At 45.5% G+C, this 24,777-nt stretch overlaps 1 protein-coding gene and 1 long non-coding RNA gene across 8 annotated transcripts in view; one reads left to right on the top strand and one right to left on the bottom strand.

Annotated features, from left to right (window-relative positions):
• Positions 1-24,777, bottom strand: part of PCNX2 (pecanex 2) — a 299,548-nt gene that overhangs the window by 200,696 nt on the left and 74,075 nt on the right. For 5 of the 6 annotated variants that reach the window (XM_045039935.1, XM_023240399.2, XM_023240402.2 and 2 more), the window contains exons 11-14: positions 17,186-17,339; positions 17,067-17,099; positions 8,794-8,965; positions 811-921 (exon numbers count right to left, since the gene is read on the bottom strand). In XM_045039935.1, coding sequence (XP_044895870.1) covers positions 811-921; positions 8,794-8,965; positions 17,067-17,099; positions 17,186-17,339 — 470 coding nt within the window. The remainder of the gene's footprint in view (positions 1-810; positions 922-8,793; positions 8,966-17,066; positions 17,100-17,185; positions 17,340-24,777) is intronic. The other variant, XM_045039934.1, reaches the window with a different exon arrangement.
• On the top strand, positions 34-1,772 carry LOC109492412. 2 transcript variants are annotated; one of them, XR_006586902.1, is made up of 3 exons: positions 34-272; positions 504-584; positions 848-1,772. It is a non-coding gene; the product is annotated as an uncharacterized LOC109492412 (long non-coding RNA). The 2 variants fall into 2 exon arrangements; XR_006586901.1 differs by having other exon boundaries at positions 35-272; positions 495-584.

Genomic DNA, 24,777 nt, shown 5'->3' with positions numbered 1-24,777 from the left:
ACACAAACACCAACGGTCTCGTGGTCAATAAATGTAACGACGCGAGGAGCCGGTGGCGGCTCTGGAATACAAGATGTCTGCCGGGGGTGGAGGGGGGCAAAGAGGAAGTCCAAGGGGTCGGGCCAAAGCACTGGATGACTGTTATTACGAAAAAGACAGACCACTTACTAAACATGCAGGAGGAAAGCATTTAGAGAGAACTGGGGGCACCATTCGTAGAAGACTGCGTGAACAGGCCCCGTGAGGACGTAGGGAGACCTCCTTGTTTACAGGTGAAAGCTGCTGGCCACGATAAACCTCGCGGGTGAAGGTTTCCACAGAAGGGGGTCAGAGAGAGAGAGTGTAATGAACAAGCAACGCTAGCACGTGTGTGCGTGTGTGTGTGTGTGTGTGTGTGTGTGTGTGTGTGTGTATGTATGTATGTGTGTGTAATGAGGTGGTCATAGTACTGATCACCAGCAACGCCCAAGTGCTTCATGTACAATTTGATTTAGTTTTTACAGAACCCCTAGGAGATCCACGTGTTCATTTCCATTCAGAGAAGCATGAACTTTAAAGTTAAGCAACCGGCACAAAGTCTCCAGGTAAGGATTAGGCGAGGTTTTATCCACCTCGGTGGGAATCTAAAGTGCCACGCCAAGGGAGGGTCCACACAGGCGGAGACACGGGTCCCCTGTCTGTACAGGTGCACGCATGAAGCCGTTTAGTGCTCATGACAAAGAAAACCTAGCTGTCCGGACTCTCACTCCACTCAGCCCTTATTGGAACTTCAGACTCCTTTACAGGAAGAGTAGGATGTCAATGACCTACCAGAACCTCCAAAAAACAGCATGTCAATCTGTTCCAGAAGGTAAACGCAGAAAGTGTCGATCTGCGGGAAGAGCCCAAGGAGGGAAATCGCAGGGAAGCAATATAAAAATACTGGAAGTGAACAGACAAAGTTGACGGTAAGTGTGCGGTCGATGGCCACCAGGTCCCCGAGGCAATCCCGCCTGCTCCCGTTCCAGCACCCAGCCCACCCTGCCCGCGTCCTGGAGGCAAGACTGGACTCCTCGCACCCACAGAAGGAAGGTCTGCAGGCCGAGTGGAAACATGCCTGCAGAAGTAACAAGGGGCCGTGTCCGAGGAAGAGGCCTAGACGAGGACCCAGGAGAGACCTCGGGTGGTGAGGGAGGCAGTGGACCAGTCCACAGTTTGCAAGAGCAGCTTTGCATGTGGGGGGCATGAGCATGGGAGGAAGAATCTGGGAAACTCCAGAAACAGGCAAACCTAAAGGGTGGTAGGTGGGCGGGTCTCTCCCTGCATGGGGGCGGGGGGTGCCAACATCGGAGCTGGGGGCTCCTCACTTTGTGCCTCTGTCCCCTGGTGCACTTGACGTGCTGAGCATCACCACATCTAAATGCCAACCACAGATTCGAGTTCAGTGGGAACTCCAGGTTCGCAGAGGAACAAGGGAGGGTGGTGATTAAGACGCCACCACAGGTGATGGTGGGGCACTGAAGGGACTGACTCCCCGGACACTGGAGCATCTGGGACATGAAGGTAGCCCTGCCTGGCCAGAGGACCGTGTTCCGTCCCAAAATTGTAACAGTGCAGCTGGATAAAACATCCACATGCCAGGACTCTACGTGTCCCCCAGATCATTTGTTAGAGGAAATAAGACGTACCAGAGCTGCGTTTCACAGCTACTTCCCTATTATCCTCTCTTGCTCAAGTCTTTGTAAGTTGGCTTTCACAGAAATACAGAATCTCCCATTCCTTCTGCTATAATACATCTGTCTTCTGTCTCAGTTTATTGAGTAGCATGTCAATGTAGTTCGATACTGGTAAGCCTTAATAAAACTAAGGAAATTTGATTTGAAATCCCATATGCCCAAACGTTGGAACTATGTGCTAACACTGTGCATAAACCACAGTCAACAGTGGGAGTGGGGATGGTGGGGGGGGGGGTGCAGCTATTTCTGAAAAATCAGAAATGTAAACTTTCCATTGTGAAATTGTAGAAATGAAGAGTATCTGTACGGTCCCATGCTCTTGCTAGTAGTGGCTTAAAAGTAAGTATGGGACAATCCCCTCTACAATAATACCGGGGAACTGTTTCAACTCTCTTGCGGTTGGAACCATGTTTTGCTACACGTGGTGATTTTGCTGTAATGTTTTCTGTGGCAAGATTTCAACGATATTGTAAAAACCTAGAGCATCTGCGAGTAATCCACTTCTCAACCAAAGTATGCAATAAGACACAAATAGTGACCTACTAAACATAATTGTATAAGACACCATTTTTTTTCACTTGTGAACGGAACTCAAAGATATGGGGGAGACATAAGAAGTAAAGAGAAATTTAATTATAGAGCATAGTTATAGGCATCAAAATTTAAATCCACATAATTTCAAGTGAACTAACATTTTTCTCAACTCTGAGACTCAAACCCAGCAGTGAAGATTGCACACTAAGCTGCACTCCCCATGGCCAGGATAGGGGCAGAGGGAAGGTATGATGAGATTGCATTAGTTCACCTTCTCAAGCGCTGTGCATGTGGCAAAAACCACACCAAGAATGAAGAACTTCCAGGGAAAAGTACGGGTGTGAAACAATATTTAAGGCAGCTGAATACTGGAAAATGTTCAAGAAAGCATGTAGGGTGCCTGAGTGGTTCAGTCAGTCAAGCATCTGACTTTGGCTCAGGTCAGATGTCGGGGTGTGTGGGTTCAATCCCCATGTCAGGCTCTGTGCTGACAGCATGGAGCCTACTTGGGATTCTCTCCGTCTTCCCTCCTCTCTCTGCACTTCCCCTGCTCACACTCTCTCAAAAAGAAGTATTCTCTATGAGAAATACATGAGGCAATGAAACCACAACTATGGAAGCAAAAAGGACTGGAGCCAGTGAATCATGGTCTGAGGGTGCTACGCTGGTGGGACACACGGGGGAGCCTTGGCCAGAGATGCTGTGGCCGTGCGTGCAGGACCCGAGTTTCCTGGCCACAGTGGAAGGACAGCAGTCCACACGGAGCCCAGCGTCTAGATCCTTCCCAGGATGTATGAGAGAAGGAAATCATTACTCTTTGCAATCAAAGCCAGGAAGGTGGAAGGAGAGCAAGGTGGGGAGCCCACGCATCTCATGTGTCAGGCCATAGTTCATGTGAATAAAGAAGCAGCCAGGGCGCCTTGATTTCAGCTCAGGTCATGATCCCAGGGTTGTGGGATTGAGCCCTGCATCAATGCGGAACCTGCTTGGGATTCTCTCTCTCTCTCTCTCTCTCTCTCTCTCTCTCTCTCTCCCTCTGCTTCCTCTCCCACTCACTCTCTCTCACTCTAAAATAAAAAATATATATATTTTTAAAAAGGAGCTAAATGGTTTTTGCATTAGAACAGTTAGAAAATTACACCTGAAGTTGCTGAGGTTATTTTGTCCTTTTTCCAAAAGTAAAAGAAAAAGTCCCTGTGGCTACTGGCAATTTTCCCTGTGAACAGGTTTTTTTCTTAGCATACCACTGAGAGGGTCTACAATTTTCTCTCACTTCTTCCCTACTCCTCATTTTCCCTAATAATTACCATAAATGCAGAAACTTCTGGTACAGTCTCGTTTCTTGCCAAGCAACATTTATAAATAAAAACATTGTGGCTTCTTTTTTTTAATGTGAATAATGATACTCGTTACTATTCTATCCTACTACTATTAGGTTTAATTTGAGAGAGAGAACACACAGAATGAAAATAACATGGAAATAAACCTGAAACCTACACAGTTGATGTGAATGGGTATGTTGTGTGTCTTCAAGATGCCTTATCTGTCTGTGTGTTAATTGTCCTGACCATGGATTATACTGAGCCCCAGAAACAGCCTTTATAGAAGACACACAGAGAAGACAAATGTGAGGTGTCACCGGGCAGAGGAGAGGGGTACATCCCGGTAACTCATCACAAAACCTCCATCTACTTCCAAGGGTGGCACTACTGGAGATGCATTGTTGTAGGCTGGGGGTTGTGGTCGGAAGGACTAACGGAAAACAGAAAACTCAGATCTGAAAGGGATCCATGCAGTGCATGGGGTCGTGCTAGAAACGACAGCCACCTCATCTTGCCTGAGCCCCTTCCGCGTCCGGAACTCCTCGCTTCACCAGGTAACCCCGCAGTACCGCCGCACCCCTCTAGGCCAAACCATCTTACAGGTGTTTCTTGCAGGGAGCCGTATTCCTGGCCATGACTACTAATTACAGCTACAACAACGGTGAATCACCATCGCCTGTACCTCCAGCACCCAAGCATTTCTTCTCGTTCTCCTGCACCCCCCCCCCCGACCCCATCTCCAGGCACAGGTGGCAAGGTGCACACTCAGGGCACACTCTAGCTTTGCTCCTGCTCCTTTTGAAGTATGATACTAAGACACTGCAGACCTTTTGGCTTCCTCATCAGGGGGATAGTTACAAAGACAGCCTCCCTCGCCGGCTTTTGCTGAAGTCACCCGAATGGAAAGTATTAAAAATTCCAGCCCAGAGTTCTCCATGTCTGACTGAGCACAGGCAAGGGATACTCAGAGGTCCCTTCACCTCCCTCCCGAAAATAAAAAGAAAGAATTGTCCCTTATAATGAAAGAGAAGTGCCCACAGGGATATGCTGAATATCTATGAGGGGTCTTAGAGGGGAAAATTATATAAGAATATTACCCTCAGTGTTTCTATGTCTTTAACTCACCATCCCCCAACCCCAGCCCCAGCCCCAGCCCCAGCCTACAAAAGCAACAAGTCCCTGCCACCGACTCTTTCTTCTTATGTCCCCAAGTTCCCTGCCTCCTGGCAATGTACATCCCACCTTCTTGCATTGTTCTGTTATGTAATTGAGAGGCTTGCCTTTGAGATGGTCCTCTCTTTGCATTAAATAAGATAGGCAGCCTCTCCATCTTCCCTACCCACCCAATTTCCACCTGACTCATCTCCCACCACTGGCTCACATTTAACCCCTTCTGCCCTGGGAGCAGAGGAGGCGGGGTCAGCTCCCCGCGCCTTTCCAGCTCCCCTCCCCTGGCCGCCTCTCCTCCCTCTGATGGGTTCATGGTGTTGAGCAGAAAGCAGGAGTGGCAGCAGGTAACAGAAATATCAGCAAGAAGGCATGATTCTAAGAACCATGTCACCATTCCCAGCACCAGCCAGAGGAGCATCACAGCACGAGAAGCAGACAGCACCTTTAGACCACCTGATGGAAAACAAGGTCACGTGGGCTAAGTTCCTATTTCTCTCCTGTCCTTTTTCTTTTTAAATGCATTTACTTAATTTGAGAGAGGGGGCAAGGGAGGGGCAGAGAGAGAGAGAGAGGGAGAGAGAGAGAATCCCAAGCAGAATCCGTGCTATGCTGTCAGCGCAGAGCCCGATGTGGGGCTCAATCCCATGAGCCGTGAGGGGCGTCTGGGTGGCCCTGATCTAATAACCTTGACATTCTTATAAAAAAGGGGAATTTGGACATTTGGACACAGAGACAGACACACACAGAGGGAAGATGAAGTGGACAGACACAGGGACAAGGCCATCTATGAGCCAAGGAGGGAGGCCTGGGACAGGCCCTTCCCTCGTGCCTTCAGAGATTTTAGACTCCTGGCCTCCAGAACTATGAGACAAGACATCCCTGATGTTCTCAGGGACCCGTTAGCGGTACTTTGTTATGGCAGCTATCGGAAAACACACACTCCTTTTTCTCCCAATAACCTTTTGTTTCCTCCTGATTTTTTCTTCTCTCCCTGTTGGTTTCTGAACTTAACAATGGCAGCAGTTATTATCCACTCAGATCCCTTGCTAATGAGGGACAGAAGGTGGAGAGGTTCCATAAAGAAGAATTGCCCTCGCTTTCCCCCATCAAGTCAGAAAAACAGTATATACCTCTATCCCCTTCCTCTCATTCCCAGTTGTTCTAAATCTGTTCCACAATCTTTTCCTGCTCGGTGCAAATTAGTGTGTTTAACACATTCACTCCGTAGGGATTGCTATTGTTCTAGTTTTCCCTTTTTCTTTATCCCAGAAGTCATTTAGTTGGCTTGCTGGATTATTTATCGCTATTTTTACCTGTCACTGTTGACAAGCAGACAAAAAACATGTATTAAGGAAAAGCTCTAATGAGGGAAAGGGAATTCCAGATAGAAAGATGCGAAATGCCACATTCCCTGCCCCATCTCCACTCCTCAATGGAATTGGTCTGAAGAAAAATAACATGAGAATATACATAGCCAGTAGCTTATTTGAGAACAAGGGTTTCTGCTAAAAGTAAAATCCCACCAAGTACATTAAGGTCTTACTTTTGGGGCCCTGATAACGTTTCATATTCTGATGCCAGGGCAAATTTGCTATGCCAAGACAACCACATTTATTGCAATGCCATTGGCTTGTTTATAGTAGCAAATTAAATAGAGAGAAATGGTGGAGACGCCCATGTACAGAAAAACAATTTCTAAATGGAATGTATGCCATGCTTTTCTTCCTCTTTCTACAGATCATCTTCAGGGGTGCTTATGAAGTCCCTACATACTGAAAGGCTGAGCTGAACAGGCCAAAAAGGACTATGTAAGCTTTCCCTGTGTTCATTCGTTCATCCACTCAACAAACATTTCTTTAGTGCCTGTATTTACCAGACACAGGGCAGGGTGCCAGGGATTCAGGGTGAGAAAGGAGGCGTGGCCTCCGCCATGCCCGGATTGACTCCAGCAGCATACAAGCTAGTGAGGGAGCAGACGTTAGTCAAATATCACAAGTGCAGCCGATGACCACACAATGGGTTTGGTGCTCTGAAAAGTATGGTTTGGGGGGACGGAAGACGGGACCATGCTTAGGGGAATGGACCATCAACTAGCATGGTCAAGGGGGTTGGGGCACCACAGAAGAGGAACACAAGACATGAGCATGAGATGAAGAGGTGTGCCAGGGTAGTTAGGGTTCCAGATCAAGTCACAAGGATTTGTAAGAGGTGGAACTCTATCAGCACTAACCCGTGCTCGAGACCCTAGGAAAAGATGGTCATGAGGTGCCCAAGATTGAGTGTGCGGTGCAGAGAGGGAAGGCAACATTTTGACACAGACACCTGTTTCTTGAACATCTTCCAAAATGCTGTCATGCCCTCTCCACCTCTAATCCCCAGGCCCTCCTGTGCCGTTGAGCTCTGGACCCCAGCGCTGCCGTGGGCTAAGAGGAAACAGGAAAGGACGGTCTCCAGCATGCACAACCGTGACTGGGCATCTGCATCCACTCAAATGCTGCACTTTCCATTGCAGCTAATCTCGGGAGGGAGATGGGAGAGCACATTTATAAGAAGATAAAAGTAACTGAAGTCTTTCTCGGAGTGTATGCATGCGTGTGTGTATGTAACAGGAAGAGAGATGTTGTGGGCACAAAGGTGGGCTTATCTGGGACTGGGTATGGGGGAGTGAATAGTTTGCTACCAACACAGCAGGAAGAGGAGTGGGGAGATGGTGATTGAGAAGGCGAGTCGGAGGGTGCAATGTCTACCTTGGTGTCACCTACAAGGAACACGAAGATATGCCATAGTGGAGAGCCCTTTCCAGTCCACTAGAGAGACTCAGGAAGCTGTCATGGGGGCCAGAGAAAGAATGATATGGGACCTATGGCTTTGAAAAGCTCCTCCTGAGTAAGATATCCAACTGGAAAGCAATAGATCCAGGGGCTGATATCTCCGATAGTTGCCCTTTACCAATCCATTTGGGCAACGTGATCACAGCCAGTCACAGGCTGGTGTGTGTGTCAACCCCTGGAGGTCATCGCAAGAATTCTCAGGGCATTACGAGGCAAGCCCTCAGAGCTGCAGGCGACACTGGGGCAGCCTCTTCACAGAAGGATGATGATAATCGCTAATACCCGGTGCCTGGCCCCCTTCTGTATGTTTAAATACACGGACACATTTCAAACTTGAACCAACCTCTGAGGTGACTACCATTTTTGTCCCCACAGCACAAAAGAATTTTTCTCCAGGTCACATAACTAGTAACGTGGCAGAGCTAGAATTCAAACGGCCAGGCACCCAGCTCCAGAGGTTGGGCTCGAAACCATCACACTGTGCAGGTTTCCCGTGTAAATGGGGCACATCACACGAAACTCCGTCTGGACCTAAAGGTGTGCATAGAGTACCAGGGACAGACTGGGTGACCAGCATGCCCAGGACTCTACCTCGACGGAGAACCATACACACTCAAGCGTTACTAGAATGTCTGTGCCATGTGACATGTGACAATGTCTGTCCCACCTGAGACGGCCACCCAGGTGGCAAAACCCCCTCACCCTGGGGAGCCCCACCGATGCCTCACACCAGGCACCACAGCAACCAGCCTTCAGATATTACAGTGTTGCAGGGCGCCAGGGCGGCTCAGTCCCTTAAGGGTCCAACTTTTGCTCAGCTCATGAGCTCACGGTTCATGAGTTCAAACCCTGCATCCAACTCTGCTGACAGTTCAGAGCCTTGGAGCCTGCTTCAGATTCTGTGTCTCCCTCTCTCTTTGCCTCTCTCCAGCTCACACTCTGTCTCTCTCTCTCTCTGTCTCAAAAATAGACATTAAAAAAAAAAAAGGTATTACAGTGTTACAACTTCTGTGTCATGGATACCACAATGCTTTAGAATGATTCTGCCATTGAATGCTCTGGGGCTCCAGCTTCTAAAGGTATACAAGCCAAAAGAGAGGTGCATCTCTCTTCATCCAGTAATCAAACAAGGAGGTTTCTCCAACTAGCGATTCAGAATACAAAGGGGAGACATATCCTCCCACCTCTATATCGTTCCCCACAACCCCCAAATTCACTCACCTATTAACAGGTCCCTAGCTGATTGGAGGGACCTTGGAGAGAAGAGCTTCAGGCCATAGACAACGTAAGTGGGAGGGTGCCGGGCTTTGGCCCCTGTGTCAAGAAGCAAAATAAGGCCACACAGCACACAAAAATAGATTGGTCTGCTATATGTTATGATTTGGTTGTGTCCCTAGAAAACAAACACAATATCTGAATGGTACCTATTATTTGGATTAAATGACAAAAATCACATGGTCAGAAATTTATATCATATCATACAACTTATACCATACAACATTCTCCCCCCGCTCCCAGCATAATTCATATACACAAATCACCAGGAAAAGAGAAAAAAAAAACAACTCTGATCCTTGTTCTGACAATTAAGGAGAAGAATATCAAAAAGAATGTTATGCCTCTCAGACTCAACAAGATTTAGCTGAAAATTTAATTACCATCCTTAGATACAATCTAGATCTAATCAGTGATCCCCTAACAGTGAAACTTCCATTTGTATTGTTCATTTCAAATGCAAAACTAATATAAGCCATTATTTGCTCTATGTGGTCTAACTTGAGCCCCACTACTATTAAGAAATAGAATTGTAAGTTGTGGGCTTTGATTTCTCTGTCTTAAAAAGCAAGGCAATACAGATACAAAGTTATACCCACAGAGATTGCAGAAAATGTCTTAGTGTAGAGCAGGGGAATAATCCAATTTTTAAAAACTCACCATTTATATACATTTTCCTTTGAGGAGGACCAAAAGCTTAACAGATCTCATCTTGGCCCTCAAAATGTTATGAGGAGAAATAGAAACATGTTTATTCTTCTCCTTGAATGGATAGAAAAATTATGGGAAAGATAGAACACCAAACTTTCCAGGGCAAAAGCCAATGAAGAATTTACATGTCACAAATCAGTGCACAATTCATAAGGCTCAAAACACCACCAAAAATGAATTAGGGGGAGAATATTCTTTGCAATTCATGAACTACTTTGGGTGTAAAAAGTGAAGATGAAAGTGATACGGCTTTGGATGTGAATTTTTAAAGTCACTGCCTTGAACGTGTTATATTTAGAAATGCAATTTAAATTGCCACTGCTTCTATAATAGAGATGGTCCTATTCTGAGACCATCTTTTAATAGGAAAGAAAACACAGGCTGTCCGTGGGGGCTGGCTATGTTTGGCCCTGAATCCAGCCTCAGTCTTGAAGGAACATTTGCACTCTTATGAAATTTCCTTTTGAATCCAACTGGGTCATAGATTAATGGGTATGGAAATACTTTCTCTGCATTAAAAAAAAAAAAAAAAAAAAAAGAGTCAAAACTAAAGCCTAAGTGGGATTGTAATGCATTTCTAACTCTGGTTGCTACCGATAGATACTTGGTATACAAACACACAAGACCTTCCTCAAAGTGACACCATACAGGAGATATAATTAAAGAGCGACCTCCCACTTGTCCCACTTGTTTCCTAAAAGGTTTAAAAATACATTTTCTAGGAATTGAAAGTCTGGCCTGGAACAAGTCTGTGATCCCATCTTAAGTCTGGCAAATCAAACTTTGTTAATGGGCAGGGGAATGCTTCCTTGTAATGGTAATTTATGAAACAAAACGTAAGGCTGGCTCCCTCACAAACAGCCTGCCCTCATCATCCACCAATGTCTCACCTCACTGCATGTTCTGGGTCCCCAAACTGTTCTAAGCATGACCCTAACAGGTGGCACAGACATGACTTTTATTTTCCTTCATTCCTAAGAAAGTCCCCTAATAAAATTCCTTTGCTCTCCAATTCCTTCTTTCCCATGCAAATCAATCATCAGACCCCCCAAAGATTGCTTTTTCTTTTTTTCAAGAGAAAAAATTCCACTAGTTCCACCAGGTCAAGTCTGATCAGTCTTTTTTGCAACTCCTCCAACTATCCCTCCCCGCCCTACCCCCCAACCCACCCCACCCCACCCCAGCCATGTGGTTTCAACTTGAAAATGCCCTGGGGAAGCTCCCCTGATATCAGCTGTGGGGCATCCTGGAGGCTGTCTGCGCATGTGTCTGATTTCCCACCAGCCCCACCCACGTGTACGAGGTCTGGGCCAGGGCAGCTTCTGGAAGGGCGAAGCCAGAGAATCAACACCTCCGGGGACCCCACCTCTGGAGAGTCGTGGTGCACATGGCTAAGGGGACAAGGCCATTCGAATCATCCCCATAGCAAGACAGGGGGCTAGTCAAAGGCTTCAAAGTTATTAAGACAAATATAAAAGGTGTTTATTATAAGGGAAGACGGGGTGTCAGAGAACCTGGGGTGCAGCTGGGCCTCGGTGGTGAGTAAATCTGGGCTGTTAACCCTGTTAACCAGGTCACGCTGCGACCCCCCCATCTCAGCTGGCCGCAGGTGCCAGCCCTGGGCTCTGTGCGCCCTCAGTCCGCAGGGCAGGAGAGAGAGCACCTCATACCTGCAGAGTCTGCACACATTCCCGTCTGGCCACATTCAGGACCTGGTATTTTTTTGGGCCAGTGTGAATGGCCAGGGCACCAAGAGCTAACATTTGTCCCGCCTTTCCTGTGCCCCAGGCACCATTCTACCCACGTGGCCAGTCCCCGGGACGCGCCAAGAAGTACTTACTATTCTCATTTTGCCAAGGGTAATCTGCGGCATAAGTTTTAATAATAATTTTTTGCGAAATTACGAAATTTACCCCCGGCTTCCCACACAGAAAGTGGTGTGGCGGAGCAAGGATTCGGAGGCTGGGTGGGCACTGGCCTCCCGGCCGCCTGGCCACTGCGTGCTGACTCCCGACAACAACCGGGCAGAGAGGCCCATTGGGCACTGGGTCCAGGCCCCAGGACTCAGCCTGACTTCACTAACGTTCATTCATAATCATCATTCTTGAAACACATAATGTGAACGTCACTCGTGTGAAGCAGATATACAGAGAGCATGAGGAGAAGCATTAGTAATAGTTTTGGGGTGTTCAGCCCAAATGTCCATCAGCTGAGGAATGGATAAAGAAGATGTGGTTTATATACACAATGGAACACTACTTGGCAATGAGAAAGAATGAAATCGTGCCATTTGCAACAATGTGGATGGAACTGGAGGGTATTATGCTAAGTGAAATAAGTCAGTCCGAGAAAGACAGATGTCACAGGTTTTCACTTACACGTGGATCTTGAGAAACTTAACAGAAGACCATGGGGGAAGGGAAGGGAAAAAAATAGTTACAAACAGAGAGGGAGGCAAACCATAAACACTGAGAACAAACTGAGGCTGATGGAGAAGAGGGGAAAATGGGTGATGGGCATCGAGGAGGGCACTTGTTGGGATGAGCACTGGGTGTTCTATGTAGTGATGAATCACAGGAATCTACTCCCGAAGCCAAGAGCATACTGCACACACTCTATGTTAGTCAACTTGACAATAAATTGTATCAAAAAAAAAAAAAAAGACTTTGAACTCTAGACGGTGTTCATTAGAACATTCACTAGAACATTAACGGCATACTCTGTCCACTGCTCTGGGGCACTGTTCACTGACGTGAACCCCCATCGTTAAAATAGGAGTTGGCTGTTTTATAGTTCATTACGATGGTACCGATCTGTTTACTCAGATATCTGTTTGTGCCTGGTGATGGGTTTTTTCTCACTTTAGCATTAGCAAATCAGCATTAGCAAATGCCTGAGCATTTTTAACTAGACACTTCAGTCCCCCTTGGATGTGGAGCAAAAGGGGGAAAGCTGGGGACCAGGCAGCCACTGCCCTACAGAGAGAAGAGCCCCAGTAAAACCGGAGCCAGTAAGTATTCCGTGACTCATACTGGGGTATATATAAGGATCCAAAACATTTTAGAGAAGGCGGTAGAGGTGATAAGCAGCAACCAAAAGGTCAAATAATTCCTAACAGATGACTATTAAAATGCTACTTCAGGGGCCCCTGGGTGCCTCAGTCGGTTGGGTGTCCAACTCTTGGCTTCAGCTAAGGTCATGATCCCAGGGTTGTAGGATCGACCCCAGCTTCAAACTCCATGCTGAGCGTGGAGCCTGCTTAGGAATCTCTCTGTCACTCTGCCCCTCCCCTGCTCCTTCTCTCTCTCTCTAAAAATGAAACAAATAATAAAATAAGATGCTACTGGAGTCTAAATATGGTAGAAATTTGACAAGTTACTTTAAAAATTAAAAAGACATAGGCAAAAGAGTTTCTGTAAGCTTAGTTTATAATTTAATTTAGGTTATAACTTAATTTCACAGAATGATATATTTCGGGGCCAACTTCTTAGCTTTCCCGTCTGTGAATCTTGACAAATGGGTCAATGCCGTTGTCCAACCAAGGAGGCAGTGAAATGGACATCAAATGGTGCCCAACGTGCCATCCACTCTGCCACCCTTCCATTTTACGGTTTCCCACTACCTCAGCATTTCCCTCAATGACAGTGACCGACAGAGGGAAAGGTGATCACTTAAGTTCTGCCCTGATTTCATGGCAGAAATTAAGTATAAAAGAATTCAGAGAAGGCAATTTGGAGTGTTCATGCTTTAAAGAATACTATTTTTTTTGAGCAAAGGAAATATACAACTGAAGAGATAAACCTAATTTAATTTTCAGTCGAGAACCACTAAGACTCGGTTGACCTTCTTATTTCTAAGATTGAGGACTGAGAAAAATTTTTATAGGTCATTTAATATCATTCCTCTGACAGACACTACCCCCACCTAGGTGATCAAGGTCAACACCAACAGCGGTTAAGTCACGTAGACGGTACATAGCCTCAATGTGATGTGATGAAAATGGCTTTTCCCCTCAATGGTCTTGCTCCCAAAATTCTATAACCCCGGTCTAATCATAAAATAGACATCAGATAATCCCAACTGACCAATACTGACCAAAATCCCTGACCAATACTCCTCAAAACTGTCAAGCTCATCAAAAAATAAGGAAAGTCTGAGAAGCTGTCATGGTAACTAAACATAATGTGCTATTCTCAATGAGGTCCTCAAACAGAAAAGGCACATCAGGTTAAAACTAAGGAACTCTGAGTAAAATATGGACTTTGGTTACTAACAATGTAACCAATGTATCAATATTGGCTCACTAATTGCGACAAATGTCACAATTTGATGCAAGAGGTAAATAACAAGTAGAGGAACTGGGTGTGGGTATGTGGGAACTCTCTGTACTATCTTCCCAAGCGCTCTGTACCTCTAAAGCTGTTCCAAGATCGGAAGCGTATTCACAAAAATCATTCCCGATGATTTTGTATGTAACAGGAAGTGGTACCAAATGTTCGCACTGTATAGTTGCCGTAGTTCACCGAGGAGAACACATAACAAGATACAGCCCTTGCTCTTTGGAGTTGGTGCTGTAAGCAACGAAACGATAACTACGCCGAGTGGAAGGAGACAAGGAAAGAAACGTTTACAGAGGACTGAGTCACTCGAGGCCCTGCGCCGGGCTCATTACACGTATTGTCCAATCCGCTCTTCACCAAATCCAACTGAGGCTGCTCTTGTTCACAGTTTAGCCGTAAAAAAGTTGCTAAGATTCGTCAAGTGCTTCCACCGTACTACCGGATACTGTGCTGAGCATCTGAGCACCTTATCTTGTCCAATCCCCTTATGCTCCTCTGTCATGATTTCCTCTCTCACAGACGAAAAACCTGAGGTGCAGAGAACTAACTTGCCCAAGATCTCATACTTTGTGCATGGTCAGGCTGGATTCAAATCCCTAAATCTGCATGCCACCCCAGCGTTTGTCATGTATCATTTGAGATCACCACCACTGTCATCCCCCGTCGGGGGGGAGGGAGGGCAGTGAATGCAGATTCCCAGGCGCTGCCTCAGCCACCCCAACTCAGAATCCCTGCTGCTGCTGGGAAAGACACCTGAGTCTGGCTCTGTGCAGGAGATGCCAGTTTTCTGCTGCCCCTTAACGTATCCTCCTGAATTTTGCTTCCTGGGTGATCATCAGTGGTTACTGTTGGTTAGACCTGTGCACAGATCTGGGTATGCCAGTTAAAAGCTTCCTCGTCCATCCACTGCTTTATTGACAGTCTGATCCTCAGATGCTGCCAGTATCCACCTGAACCATCACTTTTTAAGCTCTGCTAGACCTGTTTTCTTTTATAACCAGACACATCTCTTCCAGGCCCAGGGTCTACTGTACCGTATCTATTAGCACGTCATTAATTCTGCATTTACATCTGAAAATACAGTGTTATGCAAAACTGTGACTTCTACTTTGCTATCTTCTGGTTTTAACAACTTGCTCAAAATCTGCCACCTGTGTTCTCCAGAAGGAAACAAAAAAAAAAAAGAAAAGTCGGTCAATCACTCTCAGAGCAAGAAGTGTCTGAATTTATTAATGACCCCTCCCCCTACAATGTACAAAACAATGTCATTTCTGGAAAGCCCTTTGGTCCATCTGATGACCGGGGCTGGCGTCGGCAGCAGGCTTGAGAGCCATCTCTGTGCCCAGCCTTGGCCAGCTCCCCTGACCATCTCCTTTCTGAGGTCTCCACATTTATAAACTGGAGACAATAAATTCGCCTTCTAAATGCCCACATGGTTCAGTCAGATCGCAAGAGGAAACATTTTGCAGCTACCGTATTTTCTCTCCCCACCAGAACTGTTTAAAAAAAAAAAAAAAAGGCCAAATCAAATCAGGGACTAATCTACTTAGAAATCGGTGTACAAGAATTAATAAACAGGTGTCTGGCTATGTCTTACTATGACAGCAAGAGAAGTCATTTCTTAACTCCCTCACTGTGACACGCTTGCTTGGGGAAAGGAATAGCTACTTGACTGAGTCCTCGAGGAGCTAGACCAACATAGACAGTGTAACTCCAACTTGGAGCGATGACATAGGGTTGTTGCTAACAGACTTGACAAATCCACAGGGATTATGCAGCTGTATTCACCATCCACCTTTACTAGCATGTTCTGCATTACTGCTGAAGGTACATGCGGGAAATGAATGTTTAACAGCACGTAACACCCCTCCCCCAAGTCACCCAGAAAAACGGTGACACTGAGGTGTCATCACTCGAAAGGAGGGTTTATTTACTGAAACAGAAGGGGAGGACGTGGCATCTAGGGTGGGCTCGAACAAAAAATTTCAGAGTTCCACATCTCTGCTCACTCCAGCTAACCCAGATTTCTGACGATAATCACAACAATACATCTTAATACCCTAATTATGCTGCTTCTACTCATCTTGACATTCAGACTCTGGAATAAAAAGAAGATGTATTATATGTAAACCAATTACGGGGAACAGAGGAATTTAACAAGATAGCAACGTATGCCATGTGATCGTCCAATTATAAGCTTTTCTTAATTACTATGAGCTAAACATGAGCTATCACAGATTTAAAAGCAGTCCTAAATCCTGGATATGAATTTTTTAAAAGCACAATGGAGCTAAGATCAAGCTTCCTTTCTCCGGTTTTCTTGGGGGCCCACAGCTCACCCTAACAAAGAAGAGAAAGCCCTCTAAGAGCTGAGAGGTCCACCGGGCAGGGGATTAGACCAGAGGCATGTGGTAGCCAGGGTACCTGCAGGGACAGTGCCGGACCCTGTCACTTAGCATCCTGCAAGGGAAGGGCAGCTGGGTCAGAGGAAGCTATGTGTGATTCAGAGCTCATGGAAGGATGCCGGAGCACCAACAGGTCAGTATCGGTGAACCCAGCGTCTCAGTTCTAAATGAGCCCAAAATCATGTGGGAGAAAAGTAACAATACTCTCGAAAATGTGGACTAGGAGGAGATCAGCTTCACGTAAAGAGAAAAATGGTTCATGCTTACACAACTGATATTACCAATAACGATAGCTCCCACTTACTAAGCAATGTCTATGTTCCAGGCACCGTTTTAAGGAATTTAAATAGATTATTTAATCCCGACAGGCATTTTTATCATCCTTATTTGCATGCAGAGAAACAGAGACACGGCAAGTACATGTATCTTCTTCCGAGTTCAACGTTCAAGCGGAGGAACCAGGAAACAAAAGCAGGCAGTCTGACTGCAGAGCCCGGCCTTCCCACACTGGGCTGCATGGTCTACTCTGACATGAGTCCAGCGGGATAGAAAAGACCCTCGCCACCCTGTACACCCCCCCACCACTGCCACTCACACCACGCTCTCAGATCTAGCCTGAAATCGGCAACCATGCATTCATATTTCTATGTATATATTCAATAGATGCACATTGATATATATTTTGCCTCTTGGACAGATTTTGTTCCCCTCTCTTCAACACAAGCAGACGAGACAAGCTACTTGCCTGTTATTCGAAACTTACGTGTATTGGCGAGGCGGGGTCAGGCTGAACGCTCTAGAACACAAATCAGAAGTGTCTGTGTCATCATCTCATGATTTCAAGGATACATTAGTGATGGTAAGAATTAGATGTGGTCTTGCCTTTAACAGGGAATACTGGCAGCTGGCCATGACAAGGCAGAAGAGGAGCACCCACATGTCTTTGCAAAAGCCTTGGTTCAAGGTCAGAAATCCGAGTAGGGAAACCAGGACAATGAGTAAAACTGCCAGCACATTTTCCTTGACATCTTCAGTTCTGGGGAAAATAAATAAGAACCAAGGAAGTAAAAAGTGAGTCTGCTCCTAAAGATAATACCTGAATGCTTCTAAAATGACCGACATCAACAGAATAGTTTGGCTTTTTAAGCTTTTGAAGCATGCCTTGATATGTGGTAACAGCATTTTAAGGCTTCTTTCTTTCTTTCTTTCTTTCTTTCTTTCTTTCTTTCTTTCATTATTCTTGTATTTTATAAGCGAAATCCCTATTTTAATCCCAAACTTCTGTTATTGGAAGAAATGAAATATAACTCCATGAGTCTCTTTGATCACTAAACTGGGTTTCCTGGGGGGAGAACAATTAACTATTCCACCTATGATAGTGAAATGTCTTTCAGACAAAGAGCTGTGCTGGTTCCTTTAAGTGTGGCGGGCGGGAGGTGGGGGGAGGCAGAGGAGGTGCATTATCACCTGGCTGAAGCAGGAAATCCCTCCTAGATACAATCTCCTCAGCCAGAATCCGCTTCCCAATTTCAGGAGCTGGAGAGCTGACGTGTAAGAGGGTCTGACTGAGGTGTGTTGTGACCACAGTCTCACTGGGACCGTGAGGGACCTTTGCATAAGAGGTGTGAGATGCAGAGATGGGCTCTTCCGGAGGTGGGCATGCTGTCGCTGGGTGTGAAGGTAGACAGGGTAAGGGAGCTTTAAGGTGCTGAGACAAGGGGATGAAGGCTGGATCTTGGAGGCTAAGTAGAATGGGGGAGGCAACAGGGCAGAGGAGGCTGCTAGACAGGAGAAAGCAGACGGGCCCAAGTGCTTGGTATAGCTTGGCATTGGCAACGTTTGAGGATGGTCAGTGGCTGGGACTATGACTTTAGAGGCTTCTATGGGAGGAGTCTTTACATGGGAGGGCATAGCGATGGGTGGAAGAGGCTGAAATGGAGCAAGGGAGAATGGTGTGGCCACAACGTCAGGAGTTCAGATGGGTCATTCCCAAGAAAGCTGAGCATATTGGTTTTTTTAATGTTTACTTATTTATTTTGAAAGAGAGAGAGAGAGCATGAGTGGGGGAGAGGGGCAGATGGAAAGAGAGAGAGAGAGAGAGAGCAAATCTTAAGCAGGCTCCATGCTCAGCATAGAGCCCAACACGGGGCTTGAACTCACAAACCGTGAGATCATGACCTAAACCAAAATCAAGAGTCGGATGCTCAGCCGAGTCATCCAGGAAGCCCAAGAATGATACGCATATTTTTTTACCTCACCAATTGTTGCTCAGGAACATACTGATCTGTCCCATTAAATGATTTTCAGAACGGGACAGGCATCTACTGTACTCCTGGCAAGCAGGCACTCCTGTGTTTCTCCAAATTAATATACTTTATTTTGTAAGAGCAGTTTCAGATTCACAGCAAAAGTGAGGGAAAGTACAAAGAGTTCTCGCATAGCCCACCCCGCAAACACACACACACACACACACACACACACACACACACACACACACCTGCTCCCCTCCCCCATCGACATCCCCCACCAGAGTGGTACATTTGTTACTATCGACCAACCGACATCGACACGTTGTTATCAACCAAAGTCAGGAGTCTACACTATGGTTCATTCTTGGTGTTGTACATTCTATGGGTTTGGACAAATGTGTAGTGAAATGTATCCACCATTACAGTATCATGTAGACTATTTTTACTGCCCTAAAAATCCTTTTCTGCCTACTTACCCTGCTTTCCCCCAACCTCTGGCAACCACTGATCTTTTTATGTCTCCACAGACTTTCCTTTCCAGAATGTCATATAGTTGGAATCATACAGCGGGTAGCCTTTTCAGGTCAGTTTCTCTCACTTAGTAAGATGCATTCAAGCTTCCTTCATATCTTTATATGGCTTGATAGCTCATTTCTTTTTATCACTGAATACTATTTTAGTATATGGAATGCATCCATATGGTGTATGGATGTACCATGGTTTACCCATTCACCTATTGAAGAACATCTTGGTTGTTTCTAAGTTTTGGCAACTATGAATAAAGCTTCTATAAACATCCATATGTAGGTTTTTGTGTTAGCCTAAGCTTTCAACTCATTTGCACCAAGGAGCATGACTGCTGGGTCCCATGGTAAGAACATGTTCAGTTTTGCAAGAAGCCACCAAGCTATCTTCCAAAATGGACTTGCCATCTTGGATTCCCTCTAACTATGAAGGGAGTTCCTACTGTTCCACATCCTCGGCTACACTTGGTGTGGTTCGTGCTTTGGATTTGGCCATGCTAATAGGGGTGCAGTACATATCACTATTGTTTACCTTTGCAATTCCCCAATGATACGATGTGGAATGTCACTACATATGCTTATTTGCTACCTGTATATCTCCTTTGGTGAGGTGTCTGTTCATACCTTTTGCTTATTTTTTAATCAGGCACTTGAGATGTATAGAATCAAGACACATAGAAATGTGAAGAACTCAGATATTATCATGCTTAAGTTGAAAGTTAAAAGAAAAAAAAAACAACTCCTGGGGGGACCAAGATTCCTCCTTTGGTGGAAAGGAAAATTTATGGGATTTTTTTTTTGTTGTTTTCCATTACGTGCTTTTTATAGAGCTGAATATATTTTGTTAGTTCAGGTCCATAAAATCCATTATGTATTTTTTAGTGTGCTCATAACATTTCGATGTATACTTAAAGACATCTAAAGCTTAGGAAAATTTTTTTAAATCAAAAATTTCAGTTAAATGAACAGACATTTTTCCTATTTAGGGGGGGAAAATAACGTTCCTGAAAAGTATTCCCCCCCACCACCGGTTTCTCCCCCAGCACGACTCCATTCCTCTGCCCCAGCACCCCATGACTCCACTCTCACAGCTCCTTATGCATCTATATTTCAATATCGGGTTAAAAAGTTTACTCACTGGGCAAGGAGTTCTGTGATTGAGGCAGTACAGATAAGTCAGAAAGATTTATCTGGCAGAGGCTGACAAGATGCACTGGAGAGGAAATAGAGCAGAGTGGGATAAACAACACTCCAGGGGAGAAGGAACGAGGGCCTGAGAGGGCAGTGGGAAACTGGAGAGGCAATGGGATGTCAAGACACAGCACAGAGCAGGGCAGAAAGGAATGGATTGTGCACAGTGAAGCTTGGCTGAAAGAACAAAGAAGATCTCAAGATTTCAATGTGGGGAAGAAAGGATCATGGCAACATCAACGGCAGAAGTTGGGAAGGGGAGCTGGTTTGCGAAGGGAGGTTGATTTGTTTGGTCACTCAAGAGGGCTCAGCACTGCTCCAGAGGCTTGGAATACATCCATGAGCAGAACTTCTGGAGCTTTCCTTCCAGAGGGCCATGGCATGAAATAAGTAATACGCACACAGCATAAGGATATTATACAGCATTTGAGGATGATTCACGCAATCAAAAAATGATCAGAACAAGGTGAGAAGAACTGTGGGGGTGGGGGTGGGGAACTGCTGTAATTTTAAGCAGGAAGGTCAGGCTAAGCCCCACAGAGAAGTGCTACTTGAAAGGCGAGGGGGTTGGCCACGCAGATATCTGAGAGGAGAGGAGAGGGAACAGACAGTGCAAAGGCCTCAAGGCTGGAGGAATGCCTGGCTTGGTGAATAATGGCAGGAAGGCCAGTGTGGGTGGGAAGGAGTCCATGGCAGTAGCAGGAAGTGAGGTCAGAGAGCAAAGCAGTGGCTAGATCACGGGGACTCTGAGGCATTCTGAGCACTTTGGCTTTCATTCATGAGTGAAATGGGGGCACTGCAGGGTGGTCAGCAGAACAGCATGTTACAATATTGTACAGGGAGGGGGGCACCTAGGTGGCTCCATTGGTTAAGCGTCTGACTCTTGATTTCTACTCAGGTCGTGATCTCATGGTTGGTGGGATCGAGCCCCACGTCAGGCTCTGTGCTGACAGTGCAGAGCCTACTTGGGATTCTCTCTCTCCCTCTCTGCCCCTCCCTGCCCCATCTCTCTCCAAATAAATAAATAAACTTAAAAGAAAAAAAAAACAGTGCACAGGGAGAACAGGTAGAGGCAGGAGATGCTATTGCAGTGGCCCTGATGAGAGACGAAGGTAGCTCAGACAAGGGTGGTCACATAAAAGGTGGGAAGATGTAGCAGATACATCTGGAGAAACAGTGAACACGATTCCCTATGAGAGGTTGACTGAAAAGAAGATGCAAGGTTGACTCCAAGATGTTTAACCTGAGAAATTAGAAGGATGGGGTTGTCGTCAGCTGAGGTGGGGAAGACAGCTGGTGGAGCAGACGGGAGACGAGGCAGTGGTAAAGAACTCAGTTTTGGACTGTGGTCATGAGATGTCAGGCTGGTAGATGGAGAGACAAGTCTGCAATTCAGGAGGTAGGTCCAAATCTTAGTTGTTGGCACCTCGGCAGTATTTAAAGCCATGAGACTAAATGCAATCACTAAAGAAAAGAGGGTAGACAGAGAAAGAAAGGAGACTGAGACCAAGGGCCGTGAAGCACCCAACATCAAGGGGGTCAGGAGGCAGAGGCTACCTGCATGGGTGACTGTCCTGTGAAACAGTAACCAGCTAGGCAGAAGGAAAACCAAGAGAGGGCTGGATCCTGGAAGCCAAGAGAGGAAGCATACCAAGGAGGAGGATCGATTCTGTCAAAGGTGGTAAATGGGTCTAGTAAAATGATGACTGACCAGTGAAGTCAACGGTGACCTTGACAAGTGCAGTGTTGGAGTCGGGGAGCAAACATATGGGTTTATGAGAAAATGAGAGAAGAGAGAAGACAAACAAGCACAGGCAGCTCTTCACGGAGTTTTGCTGCAAAAGAGCACAGAGATACCGGACAGTGGTTGGCGGGAAAGTGGGCCAAAAGGACTTTCAAGGATGGGAGAGATGAGAGCGTGTTCTCAAGATGGTGACACTGACAATGAGATTGTTTGAAGAGCATGAACGATTCTCCCCCTACTTGTTACGGGGCTGCCTCCTTGCCTTATATCTATCTCGGTTTGCATGTTTCCTCCTCAGGAAACACTTCTGCAACTACCTGTTCTGACATGGTGTCCCTTGTCCCCCACTTTTCTCTACCCCAGGCTTTTATGTGTGTCCTTCACGGCACCTATTCCACTCTGCTATTTCAGCCTGTCTCATGTAGTAGAATACAAGCCCCGTGAGGGTAGGGACCACACCTGTTCCACTCACTGCTCTGTTCCCAGTGCCCAGTGCAGAGCCTTGCATGGAACAGGTGCCTGGGGTTTGGGTGGTTTTTTCCTTTTATTAAATTTGTTGAATTAATGAAAAAAAAATGAATAAAACGATGCCCAGATGGGCAGCTTTTTATTTTAGCTTGTTATTTTATTTTAGATCGTAACTAGAGAAATGAAAATAAAACCTATGTGTTTTTCAAGATGGGGTAATAGCAGAATAAAAAATGTATAAGAGAAAATAAAGGAGATTAAGGACAAGTCCAAAAACACCTCAGTAGAATGAATGCCAAACCAAAAGCAAATAGGAGATGTTGCAATCACAGGAACCGTGAAGGTACAATCAGAGAATAAGGAAGTATTTTCAAGGAAAATCAGCCTGAGTTCCAGAGTAAAGTTGAAAATTATGAAGCAGAAAGCCTTAAGCTATGAGAGTTTATAGCAATGATTAGCTCAATTTCAGTGCTTTTAATTCACCAATTTCTTCCACTTCCTGCTCAACCCTTACGGTTTGTTTTTTATTATGCATAACTTCTTTATAAACTTTAATTTGGCAACTCAAGTTCATTAATCCATGGGGGATTTTAAATATAATGTCCCCCAATGAATGTCAAAAGGTAATTTATTGGTGCCTTTTGGAACTTTACAATCATCATAAAAAATGTATTGTGTAAGTTGCTGCTTTCTTAAACAGGCCTTTCAGATCACAACTGTCCTCACAAAGAAGGTGAGCTGGCGAGGGATGCCATAATGCAGCCCTACACTGTACTCAAGGCCATGCTGAAGTGGTGACTTCTCACTCCTAGAATCTGTATTGTCACAAAGCTCCCAGGTGATTCTGGTCCATGGTCCTGTTTGGGGAATACACTCTCCCTGCAAAGGTCCCAAGCTGCTTGGTTTTTCTAGGTTAGTGTTTGGGCTTTTCTTCCTCTGTCCTTGCTGTCAGCTCGGGCCTCACGTCGTCTGATCTCCCCTCTTAATTGACTGTGAACTGGAAAACTAGATCCCCAAGTGTGCTGGGAGATGCCTGAAAGTAGGCTGATACGGGCTCTGAAAACAGGACGATTTCCCCTACGAATTAAGGGCCTAAATGTGTCTGGACTTGACAGCATCTACTTTGGCTACCTTAATTTTATTTTATTTTTATTTATTTTTCTTCTTTCTGGGTTCTGGGCCACATTTCAGGTCATAATAACAGCAACAGCAGCTAATATTTAAAGGACACTTTCCATAGCTAATTTTATTTAAACCTCATAATCTCCCTGTATATAGATGATCCCCATTTAGCAGACAGGAAGCTGAGCAACAGGGAGGTTTCACAGTCATCCTTAGATCACAGCACTAGTAAGTGGTGGCACGGGGCTTGATCCCCTGTACCAGCTGAGCGACCCATGCCTAAGGACGTAATGCTGTCTCTACAAATCCCTTAACACTGAATTCAAACCCACTGCAACAGAAGCGATTAAGACTATAAAACTGTAAACTTTTTAAAACTGTAATAATCCTCATCATCCTTTTCTAGACCTTAATTAGATTTTCAGTTAATCTGTTGCCACTGAGTGCATTTAAATAATGTACACCTAGAAACGTACAGAAACATTTGTTTTTAATATGAAGGGCTAACACGAGGTAGTCCAACTTTCAGCAATTCCTTTTAAACAGAAAAAAAATTAATATTTCAAAAAAAAAACCCTAAAACTAACTCATCTAACAGGATGTGTTATTTTGGATGATTCCAGTTACGTTTGAAACGTTCATCTTAAGTGTGTGCCTCTGGGGTGACGTAGCGTTGTTAGAAAAACCATTATAACTCCATTCCCTGACTTGTGGGTCCTGAAATTTACTGTTGTAATTTTGCATGACTATAGTTTTTTAGTAAGACATTACTATAACAATCAGTCACTGAGGGACCAACCATAGGATGGCAGACAATCAGCTTTCCCGCTGCCCCCACTGGCTGGCATTTAACTGTGAAACTCCACATTTCAGTAAAGGCATCTTGAACCTTCTTTTCTTTTTTAAATGTTTATTTATTTTTGAGAGAGAAAGAGAGAGTAAAGGAGCAGCAGAGAGAAGGGGACAGAGGATCCGAGGCAGGTTCTGCACTGACAGCAGAGAGCCTGATGCAGGGCTCGAACTCACAAACCGTGAGATGGCGACCTGAGCCAAAGTCAGACGCTTAACTGACTGAGCCTCCCAGGTGCCTCAAGCCATCTTCAATTTTCAAACCAACACTCCCATCAGAACTGCACAGCCCCTGAAGATGAAAATCCAGTCCTTTGTATATCGTGA

This window comes from Felis catus, chromosome D2 (assembly GCF_018350175.1).
Source record: "Felis catus isolate Fca126 chromosome D2, F.catus_Fca126_mat1.0, whole genome shotgun sequence".
Taxonomy (NCBI): Eukaryota; Metazoa; Chordata; class Mammalia; order Carnivora; family Felidae; genus Felis; species Felis catus.
The sequence above is the reverse complement of the archived record's forward strand: the minus strand, read 5'-3'. Positions and strand labels throughout refer to the sequence as shown.